General features: G+C 41.1%; 1 protein-coding gene across 1 annotated transcript in view; it reads left to right on the top strand.

Annotated features, from left to right (window-relative positions):
• cdh13 (cadherin 13, H-cadherin (heart)) overlaps positions 1-21,247 on the top strand; it is a 432,538-nt gene that overhangs the window by 350,993 nt on the left and 60,298 nt on the right. Inside the window, exon 12 of the mRNA XM_036126911.1 lies at positions 19,911-20,053. Within this exon, the coding sequence (XP_035982804.1) occupies positions 19,911-20,053 (143 nt within the window). The remainder of the gene's footprint in view (positions 1-19,910; positions 20,054-21,247) is intronic.

Genomic DNA, 21,247 nt, shown 5'->3' with positions numbered 1-21,247 from the left:
GAAAACCTTTCTAGTTTTAGCTCAGGATGCATAAATCGTAATTTCTATTTGCTAAATAAGAGAGACAGCTTTTCTTTTTTAATCCCATATTTCGAGGTTTCCAAACATTTTCTCAGTTTTAACCAGAATCAGGCTTCAAACTTCAGTGTTTTTGGTTTTAATCCCAAAGCGTGTCCCAGCGGTTGGAATCAGCTGATAAGTGATCAGACCGTTGGTGTCGACCTGCAGTCCTCCTGCAACTTTTAGATGCGTCTCTGCTTCAACACCGTCTGACTCTTTGATTTAACGAGGAACAGAGTTCAGTCCTCCCCTATCCGCCGTGTTGATGCTGAAACCTTAATGTAGGAAACGGTGTTGGTCGGCTCCTGTCCGACTCTCTGGCTGTTTGGGCTCGTATGATTCTCAGTTGACCCTCCTGGTTGTCACTGTATAGTTTTTACTCTTCTCAGCTGATTCTGACATCTTTAACATTTTCAAAAGCTTCCAGCGCTCATTAGTATCCAATTAGTATTAATGCATGTTTCTGACTTTAAATATATAAAGTTGTATTTACAGCCATGAATTATTTTTTCTGCTGGATATTAAACCACTTTAATAGATGTTGTTGAGCTTGGTTAAATTAGTTGGTTTCAAGTCATGACACTGGCTTTTTAAGCATAGTCCATTAGTTTTCAGTAGGGTTCTGTTTGGACACCCAAATTGTCCAAATAAAAATTTCCATCTAGCTGTTGATAAACAGTCACATCGAAGAATTTGACTGTACTCCGTCATCATTCTATGCACTTTGTGCAGTGCAACTGGCTGAAAATGTTATCTTAAAGCATGGCACTAATACTACCATGTTTTGCTTGGCACAGTGTTCTTAGATTTGACTACTCCAACCATACTTTGCCTCGTTGTGGCTAAATAGATCAATCACTCAGCCTCTACAATTGAATTTCACTTTTAAGTCATTTCATGATCATAGTAATTTGTTTTATCTGTTTGTTAAGATCAATAAAGTTCAATTATTACTTGAAAAAAAAATTAAAAAGATAATAATAATAATTGGACCATGTTTATTGTTATCTTAAAGGTTTATTTAAAAAGTGACAAATGAGCCCAAGACTCGATGCAACCTGCTGGGTTTCCTTAGATAAAAAACTGTTAACCAATTTTTCTGGATGATTTGAAACTGAACTGAACTAAATTCAAGGTCCTTGTGGGCTTAAACACCAGGAAGAATATTGGGAGGATATATTTAGCAGATTTTTCTGCTATGTTTCCATCTTGGTGTCTCTCTGTTAAGCACAGCAGGCTGATTCACACTCGTGTCCCTTTTTCAGACGTGAAGAGGCTGATTAGAGGCCAATCAGTTGTTTAGAAAGGTTTGTCGTCGCTGCTGAGGAAAGTCGGGCCAAGGGAAGGGAAGGGGAGGTTAAGTGTGTGGGTTAGAGCCAGAGCGTGTAGGCAGGAACAAGCTTTTCTCATGCAGTCAGTACGCCAGAATATAATTAAAACACTCCTGAAAGGTGCCAAGAGGAGCAGGATGATGTGCTGTGAAGCAGGAGAAAAATGTTTCTGCTCCTGTTAATTACAGGGTTATTGTTTTCAATTGATTCCGAGGCATTATCATTCAGCTTATTATGATAAGAACTGTTTACAGTCAGTGTTGTTACTCAGCCATGATAATTCATACGATGTTACCTCAGTGCTGCCACTTACTCTGAATAGGCTGTGAAATCTATAGGTGGCGCGCCTCCTTTGTGCTGCTGTGTGTCTTTCTCACAGGTTTTTACTTCCTGCCTAATATTGTCAGCACAGACGGCCTGTTTTCATCTTTAAGTTTCACGCCACCATCTCTTCTCGTGCTCTCCTGTTCAGTCCCATCTGCCACCAACATTCATGCTAAGTTAAAAGTCACTTAAATCCTTTGTTCCTCGTTCTGGTGCTCAGTTTGGACATCAGTAGGTCTTCAACAGCTCTAGACGCCATGTGCGATTGGCTGATTCCTCGTTTTAACAATAAATTGAACGAGTGTACCTAATAAAATGGCCGGTGAGTGCATGTTCTGCTTTAAGCGCTATGCTTGTTCATGCTAATTTAAAGTTGGAGGCGGCATTTCTCACATAAAAGGAAAACAAATGACAGCGAAGAACCGCTATCTTTGCACTTGCCAGTAATCCAGATTACAGTCAAAGTAAAATGTACTTTAAAGCTGCTTATCTTTCTTTTTCTACCCTAACATATCCACTGAGCCTCTTTTTACCTGCATTCCAGCCCCCGGTCGGCTCATTAGCTGAGACACATTTTCTGTGAGTTTCTAGTGATTAAAAAGGCTCGTTAGCGGCGTTTCCTGTTGACGTTCCCCTTCCTGGCCAAACGTTAAGGTGAGGCTCAGTCAGGAAGGCTTTCTAAGAAATTAAAATTCTCCAAGATTGGCAGTTATTCTTCGCAGCCCGGGTGTAATTGTAGCCATTTTAATAGAAATATTTCCTTCCTTTCACCACGTCCACATGCTTTGCTCACTGGGAGCCTCAAAGACAAACCAGTGAATGGCTGTGACAGGTGATTGATGCAACATGTGCCAACTTCTGCTCTCACCCTTCTCTGTATTGCTACATTTATTTCCCCTGAACAGACCTGCTGCACTGTGCTGATACAGACAAGAAGTATGACCAGGTGTGACACGGGCAATTTGTACAAATAGCCCAAGGTAATGGTTGGCCAAAAACTGGGGAGCTCAGCTGAGTTTCAGCTTGAAATCCAGCCTAAGACAGCTGACTGAGGCCTTTGTAGGCGAGCCCAAAGGAATCCCTTATGTTTTAAGTACAATGGCTACAGAATAAAGCTCCCTTTGTTTTTCCCCACACTCTGTCTGTGACTTAGAAAAGAGAAAGTCATATTGTTTCAAGTGAGAGGGAATAGAAATTTAGTTGACCTCGAGCTTGGTAAGCAGCAAACTCAAAGCCCTTAGCTCAGAGATGTGTGTTCAAAGTGTGCAGCAAGTTTTTATTATTAATACGTTTAGTTCATAGGGACAGAACAAAAGAAAAACAATGTTACGATTTGAAGTGCAACCTATGCCATGTTCATTGGTCATCCAGATAATAGCTAATCTGAAAACTAAGACAGAATAAATACAAACTAAAGTAGTGGGAGTGACGGCTCAGTGGGTGGAGCAGGTCGTCCGTGTCCTGGAGACACAGAGACGCATAAGAACATAAAACACAAAGATTCATAAGAACATAAAACACAAAAGATTCATAAGAACTTAAAACACAATGATTCATAAGAACATAAAACACAAATGATTCATGGGCACTTTGTGGTTTTGATACCTAAGTTTACCAGAATTCAGCATGCCTGGGTGAAAACAGTAGTTAAATATAAGCTCAGATAAAATAACAGCAAAAGAAAAATAATTTCTGAATTAACAAACAGACCCAGGACAGTGATGGTGGGTCACTGCTGTGCATCTGACTGGTTCTAGGAGGATGGACCTCCATGTCCTCAGAAACAGCAGTGCTCCACCTGCAGGTAGATCAGATCCAGAACTGACAGAGACACCTGGACAGGTGAGGAAACTGAGAGAAAGTCTGGTTGTCTGCGGTCTCTCTGGTTTAAGCCCGTTTGCTGTTATCTTCACAGGATCTGATTAAGAACTGTGTGTGAATCTGAACGCCTCAAAAACTCCTCCTGTCTTCATAGCAACAGAACTTCTAAATGAAGTCATTCTTTGGTGTTATTCATTAGTGCAGGTTGCTTCTGTAGAAATGAATCAGTCACAATGAGTTTTAATCTAAGCTGCACCGGATGCACCTCAGCATCTCCAGCAGCTGCACGGTTCTGGCAGCCTGTCACAGCTATCGCCATCAGTGCTCGGATTAAAGCCTTCATTCCTCTTAATGCAGCTGTACGTAGGACTTAATCATGGCCTCCCAGCTGCCTTAAGTCAGCTGCTTTATCCAGGAGCACCGAATGATTGGTTGGAAGATAGCAAAGACTGGAAACAGCAGAACAAACAGTGTTCTCTGCACGACTCTAGCTGAGTTTAATTATTTTTCTTTGCTGTTTTTGCACCTTTTGCTTCAGACGGGTCCTGTGGGGACGTCAGCGACCAGCAACACTGCCCCCTGCAGCTTCAGCACAGCTGCAGCTCATGTTCCAAATTGAAGCTGGGGTTGGATTTAATTTACTTACAGGTTTACCACATTATATCACAGTACATAATGTGATTATTGTCTAAAATCAGAGTTTCTCCTCTCAGTGAACGACCGTTACCTCAGAGTAATGATCACAGACTGACATCATCAGGATCACGTTCACCAACTTGTCTTTTTAACATAACTTAGGAGGCATCTGAGTGGCTGCACGTGGAACAAAGCTCACCTTTTTTCATGTCTTTTTAATTGCGTGTCAAATGCAACGCTTCATATTCTTCCTTCAGCTCATCGTCCTTCTATATGTGAATATAAGACTATATTAGTATAAACCCTGCTGACAGTTCTTTACCAAAGTCTCACACCGTACTGATCTCCTTCACATATTTATCTCTATCTATTTGCTCTGTCAGGATTCTATGTGATAAACCAACACAAAGAATTCAGTTATATTCAATTTTATTTATCTATCACCTATTCCAAACACATGTCATCTTAAGGTACGTTACAGAGTCAGCTCTATCAGATCATCCAGACAGGCTGGTTGAAGGTTTTCTAAGGAGACCCAGCAGGTTGCATTGAGTCTTTGACTTGCAGCGTTCACTCCTCCTGAAAGACCTCACAGCAACAGAGAAGTGCAGAATTGTGAATGGAAAGGAAAAAGATGCATGTTTTTTAAAAATCTTTAACAAACAAACCACTCTTATTCTTTGTGGACCACCATTCAGATACATTCTGCATTTAGACTGAAGTTTTCCAATTTATTCTTTGCAGAATAGCTCAGCGAGATTAGAGGAAGACCATCTGTTCACAGCAACATTAAAGTCTTGTCAGCTCTGGACTTTGACTAGGCCAGTCTAATCCTGGCCAGTCCTGAATCTAATCCAAATCATCCCATTCAGGGACGGACTGGGATTGAAGTTCAGCGGGGGGGGGGGGCTTTGTTTGGAGAGGCCTTTTATTCAATTGCATGACAGACACAAGTAGAACCATCCATTTACAACAAATACTTTGTTTGCAGAATAAAACACTTTGTTCCTTTCAGAGCTGCCCTGCAGGCGTGTCTGTCAGGAGGAACAAAATCTACGTTTGGAGGAAAATTTACATTGTTTTCAGATGGCATGAAGCTTTTTTAGGCTTCAATCCTCAGATCTCAAGACGTTAATCTGATTCTTTGCAAAGAGCTGTTGCCAACCCAGTCCTGCACACTGCAGCTTGACCGGCCCGGTTCTGTTGGTGGTTCCTGCTGCTTCTCCTCCTCTTCACTCCAATGACCGGCCTTTTCCTCTCCCTCTGCATCAACTTTATGCCTTTAACTATAGCAGCAACAATAATGCCTTTTACAGCACTTTTGCTAAGAATTCATGGTGTTTGAACACAAATACAATATAGAAATCCACTTCAGAAATCCACCAAACAGACAGACACAAAGGGAAATAAATCACTTGTTTAGTTATTCCAAAAAAAAAAAAAGAGCTGAGAAAGCTTCCTGGAGAGGAAGCGAAATGTCTTCAACTACGGAAAACAAGTCCAGTTGCTTTGTTTTTTACCTTTTTTTTTTTTTTTTTTTTTTTTGGAGTGACCATGACCTGGATGACTGAGAATCTTCACCAGCACTTGTTTAGTGTTTTTCTTTGAACAGTAAAAGTGGCTGAACATAAATACAGAAACATAACAAGATGCATAGAATATTAAATATTAAACTTTAAGCACAGACTTCTCCTGAAAAATGCTTTTTCAATAAATAGATGCGTGGTATTTTCTGGTCAGCCAGTGGAGTGATTGTGATTTTAATGGATAAAGCATGTTAATAATTCATGCTCAGACAGAGTAATATTACTGACAGGCTGTTCTCTGAACACATCCAGAAACACAAACGCACTATATGCCAAGTCTGGGATGAGATGATAGCATCATGTAGGGAGAGCTTGCTGACTTGCTGTTGCCATACTGCTCCATCTCATCACTGGCCTGGCTGGCTGCAGCCACGCTGATGTCCGCCCCCCCCCCCCGCCGCTGAAAGATATCTGTCACCCTGGCTGCTTCCTGCGCTGACGGTTTTTCTCCCTTAGTTTCTCTGGGCCACTCATCTCTTTCTGCTTATCTGTTTTATGATCAAACCTGCTCCTCTTTATTTATTTATTTCCTTTTTTATTTTAACTTGAGAGGGTTAATATAATATGCGAAATATCAGATTGATTCCACAGCGCCACCTGTAGACACAGGAGTATAAAATCCTCCTGAACCTCCCTATGGCCTCTCTAACCCCCAATCCTGGAGCATCTCTGCAGGTTCAGGCTGGTTCTCCTGCTGGAAGGAGAACCTCCACCTCAGTCTCAGGTTCTCCTGCAGGTTCCCCTCCTGGATTTATCTCCATCCATCTTCCCACCGACTCTGACCTGCTTCCCTCTCTCTGCTGGGACAAAAGAATCAATGCATGATGCTGCCACCACCATGTTTTACATTGGGTATGACGTGTTTTTTTTTTTGCATTTAAATTCGGTTCTGGTCTCATCTGAGCAAAGCATCTACTGCCACAGCCTTACTGTGTCCCCTGTGTAGCTTTTGGCGGGACATGCCTGTGTCCCACAAGCACGTCTGACTTCTTGAGAAGACGATGGCTGCTAAATAGGGGACCGGTTATGTCAAGAGAGCTCAAAAACAGATGCAAGTTTTCACTGACCCCCGAAGGACGAGAGAAACAGAGTGGCTGAAGTTTATTTATGTGGAAATACCACACAATTATAACCAGAGTTTGGGACTATATTCAGTGGATTTTACTGAAAACGGTTTACTGAATGTGGGTGAATTCCAGTTGGGGTTCACCCAATGGATTTAAAAAAAAATGTCTGTATCAACAACCACGATGCTAAATAAATGAATATTTTGTCATTACCCGTAATTTTACTTAACTTAAATACCGTGTGGTCTGATAAACGGATGAGCGGCGTCTGAAGCAGCAGTGCAGCGATCTCTCTGATCGCCCTGCTGTGGATGATGAGGCTAAATTCTCTGGTCAGCTTGGCCTCGCCTGTCCTGCAACACAAATACTGCCACTGGCCGTAAAACCATAATAATGGTTCAGTTGCACCAAGAAGAGAGGTGTGGATGGAGGAGGCAAGGGCGTGTGGGGACACGTTGGGCTAGTTTCCCAAATGTGGTTGTAGCCAATGAGAGCTGGGTAGAGCTGCGTATCATTAGCGTACCCGACCCTTTTAATGAGGAGGGCCTGACAAAACCTACAAAACAACCCCCTACATAACAGAGAGTGTACTTTTTTTATTAATTTCTATTGAGAATTTACATTTGCTGCTATACCAACTATGTGAAATAGTTTATACAGTGATGTCACCGCTCCTTTAAGGTGATGCTTTTTTGAAAATACAGTTGGCATTCTAGCCAGCATGTCCCTAGCGATGCAGACTGCAGGCAATTAATGAGACCAGGAGCCTGGCTAATTAATCAGCTAATATCAGCTTGTTGCACACCCAGGGCTACTGTATAAAGAGAATAATGAGGAGGAGAGCCAGTATCCTTCACAGTAAGCATGCTGGCTGCAAAACTTCAACTGCATTCAGTGGGTTATTCCATATTTGCTTCAGCTTTTACCACTGTGCTCATCTTTTGAAATTTGTTCCAAATTAACATATTTTTAGAGACAATAGACCTATCCTAAGTTGTTTAAAAGGAAGCATAATAGGTTCGCTTTGGGCTGTAAGAGAAAGAGAGTAGTAAATGTTTTACAGGAGTAGATAAAAAAAGCTTTAACATGAGCAATTTTAACTTAGTAATTACATAAATTCAATTAGGTTGTGTTTTAAATTTTAATTCTAAATTATTATATATTGTTAAATCAGGAAATCATGTTTACCAGCCACCATGGTCCTCCTGCTTCTCTGATCATTGCTCTCCTGCTCCAGCCTGTCAGTCCAGGTGGACGTCCATGTCCTGGTAGGTCTGCAGGAGGTCCATCCTCTCTCCAGGTCCACATGATGATCAGAACTCTGGGAGGTTCTGTAGAACCTGACCTGCTGTAAACTGGACCAGAACCTCCTGGTTCCCTGGTCTCCATGCTGGTTGTTCTCTAATGTTCTCTGAAGTCATGGTGGTCAGAGCCGGCCGCTTGGATCCCAGACAGGCAGCGAGTTCCCTGTTTCGAATCCCACATTAAGAAGTTTATTTTTTAAGGACTCTGGTCCAAAGATTACAACTTCTGTCTTGTCAGAATTTATCAGAAGAAAACTTAGGGTCTGATCTTTAAAGATTCCAAATAAGGACCAGTAAATTGTGCATCAACAATAAGTGCGCCCACTTGTGTTTTTTTTTGTGCCTGATCTTCAAATATTGCGTGAATCAGAAGCTCTGGGAGGGAAAGGTGAGGAAGCCATTTTAAGGCTAACGCTAGGCTAGCCCAGTGACACGCTGAGAGAAAAATCATGAAACAACAAAAGTTCTCAGCCGTAAAATGCAGCAACAGAAAATTTGTTCACAGATCATCTGTCTCATATTTTACTGTCAGCACATAGTGACAGTTTTAACAAATATGTAAAACAATAATTTATACTAAGTTACCTACCACGGCTTTAAGAACATCTAAGGATTAAAGATTAAACATATTAAATAACATACAATCGCCTTTATTTGTGTATTCTGTTGACTCTGAAGGTCAGTTGCTAGCACAGGATTTAATTTAGGGATGTCAGGGGAAAGTGGACAAATGGATGCCGTACTTTCCTGATTTTTATCTGTAAATCATTTTGAAAACCGTGCATCATTTGCCTTCTGCTCCACGCTTATGCAGCGCTGCTTTGTGCTGCTCTGTCACTAGATTCTGATAAAATATGTTGCAGTTTCTGCCTGAAATGTGAAAAAAAAGTGCAAACTTTGAAGCAGTGTGAATATTTTTACAAGCTGCTTTATGCATTTTTCTGTGGCTGCAGATGCCTCAGTGTCCTTATTTTATTACTGGTGTTATTTTTTGTTTATGTATATAAATAAGACAGGCTATGAGCCGCGCTGTAGCCACTTCAGCTAAACACAGACGTATGAAATCCCTCCTGGTAAAACCCACCGTTCACTTTTCCTCACACTGAGCTCTGTGAGGAGATTACTTGCATGAGCTCCTTCCAAATGCTCGCACATTATTTACCAGAGGTTGATGTAAAAATGTGGATATGAAGACGAGTAGAGAAGGTTCTGTGCTGGTAGATATTTGGGTCATCTTTTAACAAGCAGCGGTTGGACACAGGGACGTGTGACGTGTAAATGTGCTTTTACTGCTTTATTATCATACAGATACGGCAGACAGGCTGAGGTCCAGGCCGGAGCAGCGTGGGCTCAGTCAGGGGGTTTCACATCGACTATTTACACTACAAAAACGGAACTAAAAATAAGTCAAGTTTTCTTAAAATTAGTGTATTTGTCCTTGATTTGAGCAGGTAAATAAGATTATCTGCCAATAGAATAAGATTTTTGCACTTAAAATAGGAACAACTCATCTCCATCATCTTATTTCAAGTGCAGAATATCCAATTATCTTATTTTAGGGGTCAAAATACTCACTGCATTGGCAGGTGATCTTACTTAACTGCTCAAATCTAGGACAAAAACACATATTTTTAAAAACATTTTACTTATTTTTAGATCTGTTTTTGCAGTGTAGAGCTTTCCTACAACTGATGCTGATATTCATGAGAAAATGCCTTTAAAATAATGTATCTGAGACCAGATAATCATGAGTAAACGGTGAGCTGGATGACTGGAAGGCTTGTTGCACATCAGCTGAGGAGAAATGCTAAATGTAGAAACCGAGGAGCTGAGAGTGAGGAGAGAGTCGGTTTATTACTCACTTACTGCTTTCACACTTGCAGTCTGACGCGGCCCCGTCTTATCTTCCTTTTTGATCCCTCTCCTTATCTCCCTCTCCTTGGTTTGCCCTCTTCCTTCTTTATTTTCTCCTCTCCATGCTTCCACAAATTTGGATGAAGTGCACAGCTGCTCCACCGCAACGCGACTCGACACCACCTGGCTACTTTTAGGGCATCTCCTGATTGATGTTCTCATATCTACTGCTCACACATGTACGCCGCAGCTCTCAGACAGAAACACACTATTAGCGATGGTTCCCTGCCATCTCCGCTGCTCGCTGAAAGTCGGGCTCCAGTCGCATGAGGATCCTGCTGGCAGGAGAGGGAAGAAAGCGATAGAGAAGCAGATAAACACAGCGTGATAAAGTAAGAACCCACTGAGAGGCGCGACAGGAAGAACAAGAGAAGTCAGGGATGTGGAGGCAGAGGAATGCTCACAGTAATAGCATTTCCTCTAATATCCTGTCATTGCTTTCCAACTTTAGGGCTGAGTTTCAGTTCACTGAGGTAGACCGACACCCAAAATATTCAGTTTGTTAGTGGTGGTGACCTGCGTCTGTGTAAGAGGATGCAGGAGATGTGTTGGTATAACGGAGCCCATTAGAGCAGAAAACGATGCGCTGATAAAGAGAGCAAACAGCTCAGATACGTGACCTTCATCAGTTTTAATAAACTCACAGTTTGATCCATTTAGAAATTCTGACTCAATGCTTGTTGTTTTTCTTCTCTTTGATTTTGTAACTAATTAAGGCTGAACAACTTGTCGTGACACATGGTAATCACAGGCTGTGCTCACATTGTTTGACACACACATTTGTTTTATTACGCGTCCCTTTTATTTTCCAAATTTAGCAACCTGCCAAGCCTTAAAAATGTTCATGTGTTTTTATCTGTTTTAATAGCTCAGCGCTGTTCTCCCGCCGCCGCCTAAAAACAAGGTTCCTAGGAGAATGTTGCATGATTTTTACCTCATGCACCAACAGTTTGAAATCTGTTCATGGCTTCTGGACGTTTAGAGCCGTGCAATCGCAGTCAAGTACAAAAAAATACGTTTATGAATCATGCTGGACTGACAGGCATGTTTTTAGGCAGCACTGAGAGGAAGGCGAGGGGAGAACCATCCATCATGCCCCAGTGAAAGCCGCTAATGGTCAACAGGAAGAAGAGCTCAGCTTTAAGAGGCAGATGGGTGAATTCAGCATAAGCTTTGGGAGTTTCTCCTCAATTCAGCAATGATCCTTCAACCTCAATACATCAGGCAGCTGCTGAAACTAATTGAAAGTAGATGAACACTGGACCAAACTTCTTCCTGTTAACCAGTTTCAAACGTGTAATAATAATCTTGTTCAGACGATATTTCTCCAGTTGGGTAACTAATGGTTAATGCAGGATCCCTAAAGTAAAACCCATAGTTTGAGAAATGCTGCTCTGCTGTAGAAATCTGTTTTATGTCGTCCTCCGGGGTTTAGAGGGAGCTTCTCAAGAGCTGATGCATCTGAGCAATGTCGCCTGGTTCATTACAAGTTTCATCCTGGGAAGCAGATATGGTCTAATCAAAGATATTTGATTGCTGGATGGGAAATGTGGACTCCAGGGATTTTGAAACTTGACCTACATTTGAGATCGGAAGGGAAAATATCTCAGTCTGTGCTGTATTCTGGGGAAGTTTTCCTTTTCACACGTTTATCTCTCTCTCTCTCTATACACACACATATATATATATATATATATATATATATATATATATAGATATAGATATAGATATATATATATATATATATATATATATATATATATATATAGATATAGATATATAGATATATATAGATATAGATATAGATATATATATATATATATAGATAGATAGATAGATAGATAGATAGATAGATAGATAGATAGATAGATATAGATAGATAGATCATATGCTCATCAGGACCAACATAAGCAGGTTATTTGCTCACACAGATTTCACCTCATCTAGTGAATAATTAACTGATATTTTGGTTGCAAATCATTTGAAGCTAAACTAACATATCTCTTCTAGGCTCAGTTTAACTTCTTACTTTAATAAAATTGCATCATTATCATCTTAAGGTAAGCAGAGATGAAATTGCAGAAAATAAATATTGTTCAATGTGTTTGTACAGAGCTCTTAAAGAGATATAATACATATGAAACTATCTGAAAGGCCTAAAAAATGAAAGGAACATGATAAAAACTTGCGGGTTCTCACTTCACACCACTGCCTACATTATCGATCCTATAAACTGCTCCTCCCGTCTCTACGTACTCGGCCCAGATGTCCCGTTCCTGGATCTCACCAACAACATGAAGGAGGTCTTTCAGACTGGGATACAACTAACATTCTCTATAAATCTTACATCTTCTCCACACAACAACCCTGATAGTCCAGGCTCTGCTATTAAAGCTGCATTTTCCAACAGCTGCAGAGCCTCCTCACCTTTCTCCTCCACATATCAGGGAGGATGAAGATGCCTGTGCACCTGTGGTAACTTTATCAGACGTGATGATTTCCAGAAACATCTTGGTCCCCTGATGGGAGGTAGCTGTGAAATATCTGTGATCACACATGGAAGAAAGAACAACGCTAAAAATACAACAAACAGAAATAGAAAATCATACTTAAAACCCATAAACTGTCAGATTCAACAGCATTTATTAAACATTAGATATCTGTCAGGAAAATCCCTTTTAATTAATCATTATTCATTATTGACAATAATCTTGATGTAATGTTTTTAACAGAAACATGGCTGCATGAATTTAATGAAGCAGCTATACTGCTGGAGTCAACACCTCCAAACTATAATTTTCTTTGTGAGAGCAGACAGCAAAGGAAAGGTGGAGGAGTAGCAACATTGTTTAATGACTCACTAAAGTGTAAAAAGGTGTTTTTGGGAAAATTTGACTCTTTTGAATATCTGGCTCTCCAGGTAAAGGGCCCGGTACGAACTATGTTTCTGAATGTTTACAGGCCTCCTAAGTCCACATCAAACTTTTTTAATGATTTTAGTGACCTCCTGTCTGTGATATGTGTTGATTATGACTTTTTAATTATTGTGGGAGACTTCAACTTTCACGTTGACAACCCTGAAGACAGAAGTGCAAAAGAACTGTGTGACACACTTAGAAACTTTGGTTTAACTCAACATGTTAAACAGCCAACACACAAACAGGGACATATTTTAGACTTAATCATCACTAAAGGTCTAAACATTTCACAGGTCAATGTAAATGATGTTGCTTTATCTGATCACTTCTCCGTTACCTTTAAAAGCATCATTACCAGTGACTCATTTAGCCAAAGGGACATCGTAAGAAAACGCACCTTTAAGGACAATGCCCCTAAAACAATTTAACCTTTTTGATTAGGAATATTATTAATAATTAGAATCGGATATTATAATTGATTATACTTTATTCTAATCAAAGAAAAACAACAATGGGCTACCAGCCTTTAACGATTATTAATAGTAATTGGATTTATTACTTAACAATTATTAAACATATTTACCATGAAAGAGGGATGTCTAGTTAGCATTCAGTATGAGCCCGGCGTAAAACTAAGAACATAGAGAACATGGACCCGGTTCTGAAGTCCTCACTAAGACTAAGAACGTAGAGAACATGGACCCGGTTCTGAAGTCCTCACTAAGACTAAGAACGTAGAGAACATGGACCCGGTTCTGAAGTCCTCACTAAGACTAAGAACGTAGAGAACATGGACCCGGTTCTGAAGTCCTCACTAAGACTAAGAACGTAGAGAACATGAACCCGGTTCTAAAGTCCTCACTAAGACTAAGAACGTAGAGAACATGGACCCGGTTCTGAAGTCCTCACTAAGACTAAGAACGTAGAGAACATGGACCTGGTTCTGAAGTCCTCACTAAGACTAAGAACGTAGAGAACATGGACCCGGTTAGTCCTCACTAAGACTAAGAACGTAGAGATCATGGACCCGGTTCTGAAGTCCTCACTAAGACTAAGAACGTAGAGAACATGGACCTGGTTCTGAAGTCCTCACTAAGACTAAGAACGTAGAGAACATGGACCCGGTTAGTCCTCACTAAGACTAAGAACGTAGAGAACATGGACCCGGTTCTGAAGTCCTCACTAAGACTAAGAAAGTAGAGAACATGGACCCGGTTCTGAAGTCCTCACTAAGACTAAGAACGTAGAGAACATGGACCCGGTTCTGAAGTCCTCACTAAGACTAAGAAAGTAGAGAACATGGACCCGGTTCTGAAGTCCTCACTAAGACTAAGAAAGTAGAGAACATGGACCCGGTTCTGAAGTCCTCACTAAGACTAAGAACCTAGAGAACATGGACCCGGTTCTGAAGTCCTCACTAAGACTAAGAACGTAGAGAACATGGACCCGGTTCTGAAGTCCTCACTAAGACTAAGAAAGTAGAGAACATGGACCCGGTTCTGAAGTCCTCACTAAGACTAAGAACGTAGAGAACATGGACCCGGTTCTGAAGTCCTCACTAAGACTAAGAACGTAGAGAACATGGACCCGGTTCTGAAGTCCTTCCACTAAGACTAAGAACGTAGAGAACATGGACCCGGTTCTGAAGTCCTTCCACTAAGACTAAGAACGTAGAGAACATGGACCTGGTTCTGAAGTCCTCAGGATTTAACAGCTATTTATTTACAGTTGTCTTCAAATGTTAATGTTTAATTTTAAACTTGTATTTCACTCAAACTTCTTTAGATTTAGTTTCTAGACCAATTTATCTTGACCTACTGCTACTATTCCACTGCGATGTTCTTTCCTCTGTATGTTTTTTCCTCTCATGTTCTGGTTATGTTTTGCACTTCTTGTTACTGAAATGTGCTATAAATATACTTATAAACTCATAAACTGTGCAACATTCAAACTTTACTGCTTTAATGGGGTATCAGTGACTTCTACTACTTAAGGGAGGAGGAAGCAGTCCCATAATGAGCACGATACAAAGATCTTTCCTTTAGAACGTGTTTATCTACAACTCATTAAATCATTTAATATTAGTGTTTCCACCCACTCTTCCTATAGACATAGACACACAATGCCGGCAGTTTGTCTTTGATGCAGATGCATCATCAGTTGATACGCTCTTCTCCTTTCTGAGCCATTTATCTTGTTCTATCAAAGTGAAAGAAAATGACTCCTATATTTGGCTCAACAGTAGAATTTCTCATTTCTATGAGTTGTCAAACTGAAATATAAAATTCCCTAATATCGATCCCTTTGTATTAAACATCTCTCTCTATATATATATATTTTTTTATTTAATTTATGCTAATTTAACTGATGAAGTCTTGGTTAATCATCACCCTCTAAGCAGGTTGTCATGCGGTTTCAACACAAATTACAATATAATTAAGATTTTGCTCAGATTTGAGCATTTAAAGTAACCTAATAAACTGAAATGAGTTTGTTTCAGCAGAGCTTCTATAAAAGGAGGAATTGCTTTGTTTGCTGCTCCTCCCTGGATCCCCATAATGAGACGTTTTGACAGGCAGACAGAAGCAGCAGATTCCTGCCATCCTGATCCAGGCTCCTCTGGGGCCTCTCAAAGCTAAGAGCAATTTATAAGGGGCCCCTTGTGACTGGGTGCTGGTGCCAACTACAGCAGCTTAGAGTCGCCCAGAGGGTGCAGCTCTGCAGGAGGAGACGTTTCAACCCATCAGGGTCGCTGTGTCGTTCTGAACTGTCTTCTACATTTGCCAAAATTATCTGTAAAAATCTTCATATCTGAATGAAATGAACACAGACAGGATACAGTTCTTTATGTTTTGTTTGCTTTTTCATATTGAAATAAAGGTCACATTTAACTTTAACTGGGGGGGGGGGGTCCGGTTAAATGTGGCCAAGTTGAAGGATTGTTGACTGATTTGTTTTCGGCCTCTCTGGTTTTGGAGATGAGCACGTTGAACCAGATATGAATATCCTTAATGGCTTTTTAATGTCTTCCTAATTTGCACTTTAAAGGGATCTAATGGACTGTCGTCATGTTTGCACAGTGCGGAGAAACAGTGGATCTGACTCATTTAGTGGTCTCCATCAGTTCAGACGGTATTTTCATGGCGGTAGATATGCTTCAAAACACCTGAGCTTCTGTTTTGGATCCAAACTTTGTATTTTAGATATGAACATCTGAGCATCATGGTGTGAGGAGTTACACAGCCAAAAATCTGAACTTTATTTTATATTTATTTGCACCAAAAACTCACCTACAGGAAAAATCAACTTGAGGTTGTGTGTAAAATTTTCACCTGCTGAAAGTTTTTACATTTTACATGTTTTTTCATTCTTGTGTGTGTGTCAGTGTTCCCACTACAACTACAGGTCAGTAAACACAACTTGTCAAATCTGCTGCTGCGAATGCTCAACTCCTCTCTTGCAAGCCCACAACTCTCTGCTGGTGCGTGGCTGTGGAAACATTTGTTACTGCTGCAACTCTGGAGGGCAGGAGTGGAGCAGGGGAGGGAGGAGGAAGAGGGAGGGAGGAGGAAGAGGGAGGGAGGAGGCAGAGGGAGGGAGGAGAAATCTTCATGGGTTGTCAGGGTAATGGAGTGAACCAATCAGAGTGAGAGGTCTGGTTTCACCTTCAATTAGCTTTCATCTCTGCAGGTAGCTTTGGTGCAACAACTTTTCCAAGATGGTGGTGCAGGCCCCAGCAGATGCACTAAGGAGCGTTTCTGCAGGTCCTTCATCCCAGCTGCTGTCAGACTTTATAATCTCTGCTTAATAAGCATTTATAACGTGCTAATTTTTGCACGTGTTCTGGTCCGATTAAGAATAATTTAGACCGCCTCTCAGATGCCGATGGCCATTTGAACATGCTTTAGCTACTCTGGGTGTTGCTTGTACAATAATAGATATTTTTCTCACATCGTGATATAAATTAGTTGCTGTATTTCTTCCGTTTAATTTGAATAGCATTTTTCATCTGAATATGCTGTATTATCAGTTATGAATAATTGTGCAATCCTTACTTTTTCTTTTTTGCCTTTCTGATAAGTTTATTCTCTGTTGCTTTAGAACCAAACTGTAAGTTAGCTCCTTACATATTATTGATGTAGTATGTATGTTTGCCACTGTCATGTCCAAATTTTAAGATATCTCTTACCTTATCTCACCCTTGGTATCTTTAGCAAAGTGCTGGTCGTCTTTGTGGGACTCCATGTTGGAGTCCTGCACTGCAACCCTTGTTCCAAAGGAAGGGGATCATGCTCTGCTGCAGTATGTCACATAGTACATGTTGGTATTCATGGTTTCCTCAATGCTGCCCCACACCATGACACTTCCACCACCATGCTTAGCTGTACGCCAGTCAGACAGCGTCTGTAGCAAATCCGTTATCTTGGACTGATCAGACCACAGGACAGCGTTCCTTTAGGGTCCTCAGTCTGCTTGTCTCCACCAATTAAGGACGTTCTTCTGCATCATCTTTAGAAGAGGCTTCCTTCTATGAAGACAGGCATGCAGTGTGCAGCCATGGTCTGAGCACTGACAGCCCCCCCCCCCCCCCCCCCCCACTCCTTTACCTGCCTCAGCAGTGCTGGCAGCACTCATAGATCTATCTTTAAAAGACAACCTTTGGATATGATGCAGAGCATGTGAACTCTTCTGAATGGAACCTGTCCTGTTTATCTGCAGGATGACCTTAGTCCTGTTACTGCAGCTCAGTTTCAGGGAGTTACCAACCTTCTTATAGCCTCAGCCGTCTTTCATTAGTGCAACAATTATTTCATTCCTCAGAAAGTTACTGGGCATCAGGTTGAATTTGCAGTGACCAGTGTGAGAGCATGTGAGAGTTTTAACACCAGGTTTAACACACGCTCCTGTTCTCACTAATGACTCACAATGAACAGAGGAAGGAATGGCTGCTTGGGCTCAATTTGGACCTTTACGCTTTAGGCTGTAGTCAGTTATGTTGCCAAGGGGTTATAAATGTATGTGTCATGGATTTATATCTTCAGCGTTGTCCCATGAATATATAATAAAACATTTTCAGAAGTGTCAGGGGTGTATTTCACTTTTGTAAAATACAATAAATATAGTCAGATGTCCTTCTACCTTGAATATTAAACTAATAAAATTCACTTTTAATGACCAAAGCGTATGGATACTGTGCATAAATAAAATTATCAAAGGTCCACTGGAACATTTATACTGTTCTCTAGTTCTATCGCGGTATTACTGCTGGCACACAAACGAGTAGCTCACCAGTTGCTGTTAATATTGGCAACGCGCTACAATCTGCAGATATTTTACACGAAATGATGGTCAACTAAATATCTGAGGGTGCCTCTGTTTCATTGAGATGATGAAATAGTCGTGTAACCGTTAGCGTTCGATTATGTAGTCCGTGATGAGAAGAACGAAGCGCAGGGAGGTTAATAAGCTGTGAGCCTCTCTGTAATGTAAAGGAGCTGTGTGTGTGTGTGTGTGTGTGTGTGTGTGTGTGTTGTCATTAACAGGGCATTTAACCTGGGTGCATTCCTCTTCTGTTGCAGTGAAACATGCGTGTGGGTCAACAGCAGTAATCACTGGCAAGCAGAGTGTATGTGAGGAGGGGGGCGGGGGGGGTAGGCTGGGGGGGGGGGAGCAGAGGTTGATTGCAACACCATTTCCCAAGGCTTAGTCGAGCTCTGTTAGCTGAAGAGCTCCATTTCAAAGACAATTTCTCCACTGCTGAGCACTTTGGCAAAGAGCGGTTGTATGGAGAAGAAAGTGATGCAGCCGTGTGAGTCGGCGTAAGTGTTTCAGTAACTTTTACCCACTTTCTGCGCACGTATGGAAGTTGCCGCACAGGAGAAATATACAGGAGATCAAACGCTGGCAGTTTATGCATCAGTGTGTATGCATTCAGAGTCGGACCACCGTCGCTCATAAATCAGCCTTTTGTGATGTTAGCTGAGACCCTTTTTAATCAGCGTCCAGCCGTCATCACAGCCAAACCGAGTGGTTACATTAGCGGGGTCGTGATCTGCCCTTCATCTCTTCTTCGAGGCGGCGCTGGCTTCTGATTGGCTGCTCGCCCACCAGATATCTGGAGAGGTTCTCCATCATCTTCTGACCTCGGCTCTGCAGGAGGCGCTGCTGCTGCCACGTGGTGATGTAGCCCCACCGAAGGATGCGAGATCTGACCTTTTCCCTGACGCCTTCTTTCCTTCCTCATCTCTACGGCTAATGGTTCAAATGTTTTTGAACAAAAGAAATCTTACACTAGTTCATCTCATTTCTCCTGGTTTGACCAGAACATCATGATTAATCACTATGACTGATCATGTTTAGAGTGTAAATAGCAAAAATATTTCAATGTCTCTAAGTGAAGCAGGAAAAGCACAAGAATATAAAACCAACTCTACAGTTAATAAAGGGATGTATAATTGAGCAATAAAATATAATAAAAGCACATTTGGTAATAATATTCTTATCAGAGCTTTACCTATTCATTGATTTTTTGTTATGGCCCTGTTTGCATGAAATGGCGACTCTGTATTAATAGTTTTAAATAAACTGATCGAGGATTTTTTTTATTGTTGAGTTTTAAACAGATAAAATAAATATGTTTTTTTTTATATATATATGGAAAACATTACTGAAATTGCTTCAAAAAAACCATTTGTTTCACTCCAGATTATGTTATTTTCTTATTAGATGTTTAGAGCAGATGTTGTAAATGTTGTACTCTTTATGGGTCAGTTATGAAATATTGAGAAATGCTGTCTGTCGTCTCCTTGTGGGTTTCTGCTACTTAACGATATATTCCAGTAAACTGAACCGACAGTAAATGTTTTTACATAAGGAAGCATGTCCTGTAGCTGCTGTTTCCGTCACATTCGGGCAACAGCTTCTCTGATTTTCTCCACCCTCGTTGCAGATATGCCGTGCTGAGTGACCCGGCTGGTTGGCTGAGTGTGAACCCAGTCAGAGGAACCGTCAACACCTCAGCCTCCCTGGACCGAGAGTCTCCGTACGTCCAGGCAAATAAATACACAGCTCTCTTCATCGCCACAGACAACGGTGAGTTTCCTGACTCCAGCTGAGATTTCAGGCTACCTAAGCCGTCTAAAGCAACAATGACGAGCAGGGAACTGAATTTGCATCAACTGCAGTAAGATGGGTACGTCCCTGCTGTCCAGTCCTAATTGTTACTGTTTTACTTCATTTCTTTCATGCAGCAGCCAAACCAAACTCCACATTTTCAAAGCGGTGAACACACAGGCCTAAACAGTGGCACTCATGGTCAAAATCACACCTTCTGTTAGCAAAAGACTCTAACCGTGCTAAAACATGCAAAATGTGCATCAAAAGCAAATAAGATTTCATACCAATACCTCTTGTCATATTTCCACAAAGGCTGTGTCAAATTTTCCTGCCTGCAAAGAACTGGATCCAGAATCAGAAATGCATTAATGTGAATTCAGCTGTTGCCCAAATATCTTCTGAAGCTACCAGCTACAACTTCTCCTCCCACATGGACTCCTCTACCTCTTACCTACGCTCAGACCTCAGACCTCCTCCATCCATGATGACCAACCCAGACCTGCTGCCTGTGGCAGTGAGGCCTGCAGACTGATTGCTGATTAAAGAGTTTTGTGAAGGAGGATCAAACAGGCACTACAGTGATTTCACACTGATCCTGGTGGCTTCTAATAGTTAGGAATAGGTGATTCCTGTTCGCTTACCATAGCTAAAACTCTGGAGTTTGGATTGCTTGAATTATATGTGTGTTGACTGTTGACGGCGGAGAAAAGGTGTCAATCCAGTGAGAAAGGTTTTTAACACATTTGAGAGAGGCGTCTCCTGCTCTGCTGACATAATGATGATGGAAACTCAATGGTTCCCAGTTTCTTTCAGCAGGTCAAACCAATCGAGAAAAACTGTGAAACATCTGCAGCGAGTAACATACTGGCACAGAACCCTACAGTACTATCACTTTAACAACACATACGGGAAATACGTGCTTTTCTGTCCGGTCTTCTGTTACTTCTGTGAGATTTAAGGTTGTATTCAGGATGTTTTTATTTCTATGATCCAAATGGATGTTTCTTTATCAGCGCGGACATTTTTCTGCCTATTAGGAGTCCTAGTTTACCCATTTGTTCCTCTGCAGCGATGTGATAGAAGCTTCGCCTTCTCAGAAATTTCTGCAGATTTTGCTTCCTTGACAAACTTCAATGACTCATTGATTTTAAACAAGATACAGAGAAAACA

This window comes from Fundulus heteroclitus, chromosome 2 (genome assembly GCF_011125445.2).
Source record: "Fundulus heteroclitus isolate FHET01 chromosome 2, MU-UCD_Fhet_4.1, whole genome shotgun sequence".
NCBI lineage: Eukaryota > Metazoa > Chordata > Actinopteri > Cyprinodontiformes > Fundulidae > Fundulus > Fundulus heteroclitus.
Note: the sequence above shows the minus strand (reverse complement) of the source record. Positions and strands in the feature narration are given on the sequence as shown.